Raw genomic sequence first — 12,053 nt, 5'->3', positions numbered from 1 at the left:
GCTCTCAATTCAAGCTTGTTTCATTATTTGAAACTTTTAGTTGTTTGAGTGATTATTAAGCTTGAAATTTTAAATTTATTTATTTATTTTATTTTATTATTTATTTAGCATATTGAAAAGAGTTTTATTAATGAATATGGTTCGTAAACATTGTTCACGAATGTTGTTCACGAACGTTAACGAGCTGAACACATATGTGTTCAATCTTGTTTGTTTAGCTTAACGAGTTGTTCAAGCTTGTTTGTTTAATTAATCTTATGTATATTGAACGAATATAAACAAGCTCTTACCAAGCCAAACACCAAGCTTGTTCACGAACGCTTGGTTCATTTACAACCCTATGGAAGGGGCAAGAATTATTCGATGTAGAGATGAAAAAGAGAAAAGAAGTGGTGCTGGTTGTGGAGCAAGAAGAAGAGGTGCAGGTTTGCATTCCTCCCAGAATGCTCTACTACGGATGAGGTGCAGGTCCGATCCAGTGAAAATGGCGGTATTGACGACTCGTTTGTTGGATTCGTCGGCTGATGTGGTGCATGATCGTGGGGTCAGGGAGACGATGTGGTCGGAAGTCAAGCCCGTGGGATGGTCAAAAGTCAAGCTCACGCGGCGGTCAAAAGTCAAGCTCACGCGGCAGTCAAAAGTGAAGCTCATGCGGCGGTCAGAAGTTAGGCCTACGTGGTGGCCAAAAGTCTGGCCTACATGGAGGTCAAAAGTCCGGTCTACGTGGAGTTCAAAGGGCCCGGTCACAAGATGGTCTGAGTCGGGCACAAGTAGCGTTCCGGGGTTAGGCCTACATGGCGAGTAGGAACTCAGAAGCCAGGATCACGGGTCAGGACTTATAGCCTTGCGGTACAGGATACAGGGATCAAAGGGTACAGGTCGGGATATGCAAACTAAGGATCATAGGCCAGGACTTATAGCCTTGCGGTACAGGATACATGGATTAAAGCGTACAGGTCGGGATATGCAAACCATGGATTACAGGTCAGGACTTATAGCCTTGCGGTACAGGATATAGGGATCAAAGCGTACAAGTCGCGATATGCAAACCAAGGATTACAGGTCAAGACTTATAGCCTTGCGATACAGGATACAGTGATCAAAGCGTAGTGATCAAAGCGTACAGGTCGGGATATGCAAATCAATGATTACAGGCTAGGATCACAGGCCAGGACTTACAGCCTTACGATACGGGATACAGGATCAAAGCATATATGTCGGGATATGCAAACCAAGGATTACAGGCCAGGATGATAAGCCAGGACTTACAGCCTTACAATACAAGATACATGATCAAAGCAAACAGGTCGAGATATACAAACCAAGGATTACAGGTCAGGAATCACAAGTCGGGATATACGAATCGGAACGTACAGATGAAGGATATATGAATTAGAGACGTACAAGTCGGGAAATACAAACCAAGGCATACAGGTCGGGATAAACGGAATTAGACTAAGGCGTACAAGGCATATAGGTCGGGACAGATGAAATTGGACTAAGGCAGACAGGTCGGGACAAGTGGAATGAGACTGAGGCGTACAGGTCGGAATTCAGGATAGGGCAAGTTAGTAGCTCACAAGACAAGACACACAGGACAGGGCTGGATGCACAGATATGGATTTACGAAACAACAAGTACAAGTTAGCTACAGGTTGGTACCCACAGGTCGGGGTTGGCAAGTACAAAGACCCAGCCTAGGAATAATGGACTTAGGAGGCCGCATACTACGTGACAATCAAACAAGGGAATCGTAACCACCCGTTAGAGAATAATCATAGCGTGTCAGGGAATATGCTAACGGTTTAGGGCTCGTTGCCCCCCGATTCCTCCTTCGACCTATAAGAAGATGCCCCGTGTCAATCACCGCCAGGCAAAGCCTGACACCCGACATTTCCTGACACTCGCCAGACTCCAAAAACACCCACAACAGTATAAAAAGGGAAACTTCGTCCTTACGTAGGTACGCTCACTCGTTATTTCATTCTTATCTTTTACTTTTCGTCCTTTCACTGTTCTTCTAGGCAAAAAGTACCTGACTTGAGCGTCGGAGGGCCTGACCCGGGGACTTTTTCCCTGGTTCTTGGTCTCTAATGCAAAGGCGACTTGTCTAAGTGTGCGCAGGGTCCTTACTTCATCATCTCCGTCATCGCCCCCCATCATCGGCTTGTGTAAGCCCTTCCGGCGGGTGCCAGGTCGACCAGAATTCATAATGACCTTCCCTCAACCTCGAGGACAGCGCGATCCGTCTCCATCAGACTCAGCTTTCGGACGAGATCATCGACCATGAAGATGAAGGTGCACATAGAAGAAAGAGATGAAGAAGAGGAAAACAGTGGAGATCAATGTGCAAACTCTATTGTGGCAACGGAGGGAGAAGAATCCAAGCAAGTGAGTCAAGATGCCGCTTTGACAGAGTAACCGCCGACGAAAGAATCCGGTGACTCGCCGACAAAATCATGCAAAGAGAAACAAACTAAAATCAAGGAACAAGGAGAAGGTGCTAGTGCTGAACTTGCAACTGCTGATGAAGAAGAGAAAAAACTAGCAGCTGTAGAGATGCCAAATGAGAGCTGTCTTCGACGAATATGATGGAAGGAAAAGGATGATGAGGTAGGAGGTGTAGAGAGAAAGGAGAGAACAAACTATACTTTAAGTTGCAATTGAAACTCACAAATTGAATTCTCTGCCATTACAAGCACTCTCGGGTTTTTATACTAGCTTAACATTGGTTAAAGAAGTTTACTAAAATACGCAATAGAATTTCAAGAGACCGACTTTAAGGTCCTTTATTGCCCTTGAAATTGATGGCATTTATTACTTTGCCAACTTGTCTTGCTTATTACACTTGTCTTCAATTTGCATTTGTTTTCATGCAACGTTCCTTAGTGTTGTGAGACAATTAACTTTGGACTGTAGCATTTGATGTCAACTGCAACAGCATACAAGTAAACACAGTGACGAGATCTAGAAGCTGCTCATCCATGAGTAGAAGATCACAAGAAGGAGGAAGAAAACACAGACAACATAGCTTTTCCACTGAAGGGCAGAAAACTTGGAGGTTCTCTATAGACAAGGATGGCCTGAAACTAGAACAGGAACCAATGGATCAAGAACAGAGCAAAGAAGGCTCTTTATTGAGTGTGGGATCGAAAGACGATATCTTTAAGCTTCCAAATACTCGCCGCGGAGAATAAGAAGAAGAAACAGGACAATTGGGTGTGGGGAAGAAGAACCAACATAATGAAACAGACACAGATGAAACTAGCGAGATCACAAACAGACGATCACTCCAATGCAAGATACAAAGAAGCTAATGGCCAATTCTATTTTCATGCCCACACAAGTGCTTGCGCTTACACGGTGCAAGTCGGAGCCGAAAAGGTCATCCTCAAGCTTGGCACCGGATGCTTGCTTTGGAGCCACTGGAGTTGGATCTGGAGCCTGTATCGATCGTTGTAGTAGTAGTTTTGCACTTGTTCTTGAGGCATAGATATGCCAGTTTCTAGTGTAACTACTGTTTGATTAGTCTGTACTATAGAAATAGCAATTATGGTGTTGTTTTGTTCATTGGAGTTATTTTCAGTGTTTGTTCATGCAATACATTCCCATCTTGTTGCTTTGCCTTCATCAGTCCGTCAAATTAGCCGCGTAGTAAAAGGAAGCTGGACTTCTAGACTGTCCATCGTGAGCATTTTCTGATTTATCCTCGTGGCCGGTGAGAAAATTTCATGGGATCAGATCAATTATCCCAGGACTAGTTAATTAGACTAACTTAGTTTATTATTATTATTTTTTATTTGCTTTCTTCGGAAAATTAGCCATCAAAGTTTCAATCAATACTCCCAAAATACTCCTATTTCTCTAAGTTCATCAATATTTATATCAAAAGAATTCAATAGTGTAAATTAAGAATAGTGAATTTTGAAAGATTTGATAAAATTTATCACGGGTATATTTATGATCAAGACAATGATACTCATTAACTAGTACGATTAATGAATTGATTTTTTGAATGTTCGAAATTAGCTGATATACGTAGAGAACTCTGAATTATTTCAAATCAAAATTAATATGCTTATGAAAATCTCCTTAATATTCTTAGATTTAAATTCGATAATATAAATTAAGAATAATAAATTTATAAATTTATAAAAGTTGAATAAAATTTATCACAAATTTATTATATGATATAGGATAATGATACTCATTAACTAGTACCATTAAGATGTTCGACTTCTCATGTTTAAAAAATATCAAACTTAAAAAATATCAAATTTTTAAATAAATCTATAGAGCAAAAGGTAACTAGTACCATTAAGATGTTCTTAAGACTTCTCATGTTTAAAAAATATCAAACTTAAAAAATATCAAAATTTTAAATAAATCTATAGAGCAAAAGGAGAAATATTTACTTGATTCGAGTATTATAAAAGCTGATTTGTTAATGAACAATAAGAAAACAAAATCCTCTTTCAGAAAATAACTCTTTTTAATGTGGATTAAGTTTTAGATTAATATTTTTAAGCGTAAATCTAAATGTTTTGAGCTTAATTAATAAATTAATTTGTATGGTTCAAAAAAAAATGTGAACCAATCGATGAAATTTCTCATTGGATAAATCATAAAATGTTTATTATAGGCAGTTTTAAAGCCTATCATCCCATCCTATGATTATATCTCTCGTTTAAAGAAAAAATTCCTATCTGAATGATTGTGTTTATTGTAATAAGTCATCATTACATATTTTAATTAAGGAAATAACAAATAAAGTTCTCATTCTCAAACACTTATACTGAAATAACTTTAAAACTACAATTGACTATTCCATTAATTAATACAAAACTTCCTTAATCACTCTATATCATTTAATAAACAAAATATTAAATTTAAATTTTCCCTTAATTTTAGATACTCATAAATTTAGCACATTCATCCAGTACATTTTAGTAAATACATTTAACGGCTTGAAATGGGGATCGAGACAGGCTGGCTATTCTCTATTCTCTCGTACGGGGCTGCTTTCTCCCGGTTCCTCTTGGTTCCCTTCGCTTTCCCCAAACTAGTGCGCGACAGCCTCCGTGCGGGCGACGGGATTCGAAGGAGAGCGGAGCAAGCGGCAGCGCCGGCCGGCGATTCCTCATCGTAAGCCTCCATCCTCCACTTCTCCTCCTCTTTCTCCTTTTTTACTCCGCCGAATTTGACCGCCTTGCGCCGGCTTTCTCTATTTCTGTTGGGATCGCGCGATTTGTTCGGTTCTGATTGCTTCTGCCTACTCTCTACGGTGTATCGGGAAGATTCGGATATCGAACCGTAGATACGTCCAATTTCTATCGGAATGGTTCGTATTAACCCTAGTTTCTATGACGTCTGACATCCATTAAGTCAGCGCACTTAGGTTCGTCTTGTGTGTATCTGTTTGGTCTTGCCGCATCCTTGCTTCTTAAGCTTCCAAATTTTATTTTTTGATTCTTTCTATAGGCAAAAGTGATTTTGATCGGGTCAAGCTGCTACATTATAGATGAGGAATCAAAATTTTACTTCCCGATAATGGGGTCATGTTTCTTTGCAACAGGTTAATTCTGTTGTAAAATTGGTCGAATTGATGATAATTTTGAATAGTTCGGCTGCCAAAACCAGAATTTTCTGAACATTGTTTGCTGTTGATTGTGCTAAGCTTAGGAGTTGGAACTAGTCTGTCTTGAACCGATTATCCATATTTATACCAAACTGGATGTCTCTTTCGGTGCAAGTCAGATCTTTCTCATGTACACAAGACATTGTAAACAGATTAATGAATACCTTATATTATATACCTGATCAAGATCGTGCTCTGGGAGTTTTAACTAGTAGATAGATGGAAAATTGGCAGATATGTTATTTAGAAGCTTGCCAATAAGTAGTAGTAACAAATTGTTACTTACAACTGTAGTTTGAGATTCAACTATAACTAAACTGTTACAAACCAGGTGCAAGACCTAGTCCATGGGTACTGTGGGTCAAGATATGGCATTTTCAGCTCTGTAAAATGCTGGAAACTTTGCATGGGGATTACAATCAGCATTGCTATGCAGCAACAATGCAATGGACGGGAATCAAATTGTAGAGAAAGAAGATGGAGAGGGAAATTGAGAAGGAGAAATAGAGATAGAGGAAAGAGATGAAGTATTAATCTTGTATTGCTTGACTATCTTGTATTACGTGATGTATATGTATGAACTGAAAGTACAACTTGGTCTCAGTAAACTTTTCTTTGCTAAGGCCCATTCTATTGTTGATTTCCCTGGATTCATTATCTGTCAAGGCCACTTTATCATATCTTGAACGAGGCTGAAGCCTCCTTAGAAAGTGACATTTTCCATCCCAATGAAACGTGCTTGTCCTCAAGCATGCAGTCCAAATACTTGTATCATACATTAGCTTCAGTTTGGAATGTCATCATCTTGTGACAACCATTTCTTTAGGATGATGGAAGCACAGAGATTGGATTGGAAAAGTTTTCTTTAGCAAATTTGGATGGGAGTTGAAAAGGTTGTGTTCTTTGCTTCATACTTGAGGGTGTATTTTTTGTTTTTAATGTTTTACGAGTGGGAAGTTATGCCAACCTGCTTATGCATGCTCATACATGCAGATGTGGTATTCAAATCTTCATAGCATTTTTCTTGTTATTTTGAGTTGTTTTCCCTCCTCTTTTTTTATTTTGGTGATTTGTTGGCGATCGCTCTAAATCCATGTTTAAAAAATTCAGATGGGAACATTTGGAGTATATGTCACTGTTAACTTGCATGCTAATTTTTCTTTTTCAAAATACTTATTTTGATTTGTAAACGTGGAAAACATATCCAAACGCTTCAAGACAAAGATAAAAACCTGATATTCTGAAACTTCACCAGAGCAAGAAATGATATTTCAAAACTTTAAACATTTCAGATCACACTTAAGATAATGTCTTCAAATTTGTGGGTTTACTTACAGTGTGTTTGGATAACCTAACTTTGCAGCACAAATAAAGAACTATGCATGTTTCCCTCCTATATTTTCACTCTCAAATATCATATCCTTTACATATTGATATTTACTTTAAAGTATTAATTTTTCTGTTGAATGATATTCTTCTTGTTTCTTGCTTATAGCAATTGCAGAACAATGATAAAGCTTTTTAAAATTAAGGACCAAAAACGGGAGGATGCAGCAAATTCCAGTGGAAAGGCTCCTATCAAGAAACAAAGTGCTGGAGAATTGCGTCTCCACAAGGGTTTGCCGGATTACGAGTCGTTTTGTTTGCACAGATCCATATAAAATATTTTACTACTTATAAATTTATTAGTCTTCATTGCTTTATTTTTATCAGCATTGTTATTTTGTAAATTATTATTATCATTTTGTTAAACTTAAAAATATTTATTGTTATTTATAAAGTTATTTTATTTATAAGATCATATTGTTTTTTTATGCCATGTCAGCTCTATTCAATACAGATACAGTAGTTCTGGATACTGAAACTGTCACCAATAACAAAACTTCAAATTGTGGTTGATACCTCGATAGGTCTGAGTTTGTCAATGTGCAAAAGATGCCTCGCTAGTATTCTAAATTGTTCTGGGCAAAACTGTTTGCTGTCTGGAAATATTCCTTGCTTGGAATAATCTTGACATACTTTGTTGCACTATACTGCTAGTATTGCTGTATTCATTCACAAGAATACGATGATCCTAATCCCTTTCTCTTTTTTGCTATCAATTCTCAAAACTATTTGCTCTATTTTCCCTTTCTCAGCTAACTTCATCATTGCGTGATGATCACTGTTTTCTTGTAATGTTAATTTAAGCTGTGAAATTGTATTCTATTTTATGTCATTGCGACTATATCTCATAAATTGATTTTTTTTTAGTGGTATGATTAATCAAATACTCAAAATCATGTTATAATGTGTTCCTTATGTTATCATAGAGTCACTCTATATTGTGGTACTTTTTTTTTTGTCTTGGATATTTTTCACTAGACATTGACCAGCAAAATTGGCCATTGTTTTTTCATCTGCTATCTATGATTGTGTCTAGGGTAATGGTCGATTAGTTTGTGGATCATTGAACTAAAGATTTGCTCGTAAGATTTTATCCAAATTGATATGATGTCTAATAAAATTTTCAAGTCTCACACATATCAAATATTGGTAACTTAGTTTTTAATATCTGCATCTCTTTGATCCAAAGTGCTGTGTTCTATTATAGATTTAAGTTACTACCTTATATTGCTAATTCCATTTTCAGATATTAGTGAGCTGAATCTACCAAAAAGCACGGACATAACATTTCCAAATGGCAAGGATGATCTGATGAATTTTGAAATCAGCATAAGACCCGATGAAGGATACTATCAGTAAGTAATAGTCCGTCAATATTCTGCAGCATCAGTTTGTGTCTACATAAGCTAAGTGGTTGGACAAGTGCATTTTCTAGTAATCTCAATCCACTTCTTTAAATTATTACAAGGCTCCTTGACTGATGGTTTGACTATTGTTGTCTGTTTCTTTATTTTTGTAAATCGATAGACTTGTTCTTGTTGCCTCTTTAGCATAAATTATCTTCCCTAGTTCCTTCTAATTTCTACGAGTTATCTTGATCTAAGATATTTTCGTTTGTAGTTTGTTCAACTTAGTTTCTTCTTTAATGATTTTGTCAGAGGTGGTACATTTATTTTCACATTCCAAGTATCTCCTTCTTATCCTCACGAACCACCCAAGGTCAAATGCAAGACAAAGGTAAAGCTTAACATATGGTAATATTTTGAGGAAGTTCCTTTTCACTTGGCTAACACTAAAATTTCTAATCCAGGTTTACCATCCTAATATTGACTTGGAGGGAAATGTCTGCCTTAACATTCTGCGTGAAGACTGGAAGCCTGTGCTTAACATTAATACTATTGTTTATGGCTTGATTCTTCTCTTCATGGTTCGTAGTTTTAAATTTCTCCTTTGTCTAGCTACTATAATTAACATTCATCTGTCATTCACGCACTCGGATAATTTTATCATTAAATCCAATTCCCAGTTTATTTGTTGTCATTCGTACACTTAGATTTATTTATTCAGCAATGTGCTATGTAAGAAACAATTCATTCATTAGTTGACTATTGCTTTTGTTAATTATATCTGCTGAGAAGAATTTCATCTACTATTTTGCGTTTTGATAATGGGTATTCTACCCTGCCATCCATCCATTCATGCATGCATTTCTTTGAGCTTTATTATCGTCACTCATTGATACTGCTAAGAAATTGATGGCTTTATGGACAGAACATGTCATGAACTTGCAAATAACTTTTCTTTATACCATTCTTTCATCATATACTGTCCTAATGCTTTTATACAACGCCTCTTGCTCCAAAGTGCGGTTTCTTCAGGTTCCATCTGAAGTTTATGTTCTTTCAATAACTATTGAACTCCTACATTTCTCAATTTTGGGAACTCTCTTTTGTCAACGATCTGTAGATGCTATTGTTGTTCAGTAGATAAACTCTATTCCAAACCATTTTCTTACTAATATCTTATTCTCTTCTGTGACTGCCTTGATCACAGCAACCCAATGATGAGGATCCCCTAAATCATGAGGCGGCAGTGGTTCTCCGCGACAACCCCAAGTTATTCGAGACAAACGTGAAAAGGGCAATGACCGGAGGTTATGTGGGTCAAGTCTACTTCCCAAGGTGCACATGACCAAAGGCTAAGTGCATAACATTGCAAACTGTGTCCTGGGAAACAACGGTTATGGTCGAAAAGAGTGTCTTGTGGTGCTATATAATATGAAACCATTTGTATTTGGCATTATCGCTGTAACTTGGTTCAAAGATTAGGCCATGGCGGCCAGTTTGCATGCATTTTAAGTATTCTATGTTTATCTCTATCCCGTTGTTTAGTTAAATAGCTTTTGGAGTTGAGCACGTAATGCAGTAGCTACCCTAAGGATAAATTTCTCCATCCCATGATCGCTAATAGAGACCTAGATGCTAACTAATGCCATTTCTATTTCATATTTCCTTGAGGCTAAAGTACTACTATGTGTAAGAGGATAAGAGAGTTCGAATTTGAAGAGAAATGAATATTTTAGAGGTTAGCTTTTATGTAAATTGGGTTTTAGATGTATTTGATAGGCTACTTAAATTGGAAGGTCATTTACCTTTAAAATTAATCGGGCAAAGTTTGGTATCTGGATTGTCAAAAGTAAAATAAAATGCTACTACGTAAGTAAAATAAAATGCTACTACGTAAGTAAAATAAAATGCTATTATGTCACTTAGGATATTCATAATCCACTTTCACTATAACATCCATAATCTCATCCAAATCTCTTTCACCTAAATTTCTTTTAATATTAATACTAATTTTTTATAGGTCTCACAGTATACTCAATTATCTTAAAATTATATAATATTAAATAAATATATTTTAAAATATTTAAATTATTATTCTTATTTTTAATAATAATATTACATCTTAAAAATTTTAATTTATAATTTTTTAATAAATAAAATAAAAAAAACACATGGGATGTGCAAGTTATATATTTTTTTGAATGGGGTGTTATAATACCTTGAACGCGTTCAAATGAAGGGATGTATAACACCCCTTCACAATGACTTTAACACTAAGACGGTGTTATAACACCCCATTAATGTATCCATTGGGATGCTCTTATAAAAAATTATAATTATTTATTTTTTTAAATGATAATTTTATATAAATATAAAATCAGTTAAAATTATTTAAAAAATAAATATGATCCATCAATATAATCTCTTTACCATTTATTGGTTTTTTTATATATAGATAATATATATATACACATGCAACTGCGCGCGCGTAGGATATCAGTAGCATTTCTTATTTTTCAAAATTTTTTAGATTAAAAAAATTAATTAAAATAATTTTTTTTAACTCTTTTCCTCTAAGATTTAGGCTTTCTAATTGCATTATAATGTTCAAGCTAAAAACTTTTAAAATTTTACCTCTGGGATTTAGACTTCTCAATTGGGTTATAGTGTTCAGTTAAAAAAAAAAATTAAAATAGAAAAAATTTAAACATTTACGGAGTATAGTAATGTGTTTACGGGATATATTAATATATTTGAGATTTTTATAAGGAAATGTTGATTTTTTTTAATTCAAAATAAATTTGCGTAATTTTTCTCTCTTTTAATTTTCAGAAAAACATCTTTTCCTCCGTCGAACCCCTCCTCGCTGCCCCACACGTGATTCCTCTCGCCACTACCCCACACGCGATTCCTCGCCTACGGAGCCCTGCCCTCTCCGTGCCCTTCCCTCCCTTGTCGCGACGTTGACCCTTCCCGCGACGCCGCACCACAGCAATCCCTCTCCACGACCTGCCCTCTCTCGTCGCACCCTCCAGCGAGTCTAGGCTTTCTAGCCCTTTCCGTGGCCTGCCCACCCTCACCGCGACTTCGACTGTCGTCGTGCCGAGCCTCCTCCTTCATTGTGACGAAGCTAGGTTTTCTCTATACTGCGAGAAAGCTAATTTTTCCCATGCACCCCTCACTTGCCGTGACGAAGCTAGGTTTTCCCTTGCTCGCCGATCCGTCTCCTGCCGATAAGCTGGTTAGGAGAGTAATTAAGTTTCAAATATCTATCTTGACGGTCTCCCTCGTCACTACGCTAAGTTTTGTGAGTTATACACTTTGCCAAGTTCCTTCTCATTTGATGCATACATCTCAAAATCATCAGGTCTATTATATATATTTACCATGAATGTGTTTTTTTTTCCTTTCAAATTTGCTATAATGAAGAGGGAGAGAAACAAAGATCCATGCTTGCTAACTTGTATTTGCTATATTGTTGCATGTAAATCTACTAGTATGTGGTTGGATATTCTAATAACATAGAGATATCTTTTTCATGTACTTGTTGATATCTTTAAGCATAATCTATGTTGGTGTAGGTTGTACTGATAATCAAGTTTTGATATATGATAAATAGATTAAAATTAGATGTATTGTTTGTCTAAACTCTTTACCAAGTGTGCATGACATGATGGGTCTAG

At 36.5% G+C, this 12,053-nt stretch overlaps 1 protein-coding gene across 1 annotated transcript; it reads left to right on the top strand.

Moving 5' to 3' along the window:
* Positions 1-4,976: 4,976 nt before the first annotated feature.
* On the top strand, positions 4,977-9,876 carry LOC122016391 (NEDD8-conjugating enzyme Ubc12-like). Its single transcript, XM_042573672.1, has 6 exons — positions 4,977-5,145; positions 7,134-7,255; positions 8,271-8,379; positions 8,683-8,761; positions 8,835-8,951; positions 9,578-9,876. Exons 2-6 carry the CDS (start codon positions 7,147-7,149, stop codon positions 9,713-9,715), a joined length of 552 nt encoding a protein of 183 aa, XP_042429606.1. The 5' UTR covers positions 4,977-5,145; positions 7,134-7,146; the 3' UTR covers positions 9,716-9,876.
* Positions 9,877-12,053: the final 2,177 nt, after the last annotated feature.

This window comes from Zingiber officinale, chromosome 8B (assembly GCF_018446385.1).
Source record: "Zingiber officinale cultivar Zhangliang chromosome 8B, Zo_v1.1, whole genome shotgun sequence".
Taxonomy (NCBI): Eukaryota; Viridiplantae; Streptophyta; class Magnoliopsida; order Zingiberales; family Zingiberaceae; genus Zingiber; species Zingiber officinale.
This window is presented reverse-complemented; position numbering and strand designations above follow the sequence as displayed.

Bases quoted from the DNA above. Each gene is read 5' to 3' on its own strand.
- LOC122016391 (XM_042573672.1), top strand. From the start codon at position 7,147: ATGATAAAGCTTTTTAAAATTAAGGACCAAAAACGGGAGGATGCAGCA. The intron at 7,256-8,270 runs GTTTGCCGGATT...TTCCATTTTCAG, and splicing joins AGAATTGCGTCTCCACAAGG to ATATTAGTGAGCTGAATCTA. The intron at 8,952-9,577 runs GTTCGTAGTTTT...CCTTGATCACAG, and splicing joins GCTTGATTCTTCTCTTCATG to CAACCCAATGATGAGGATCC.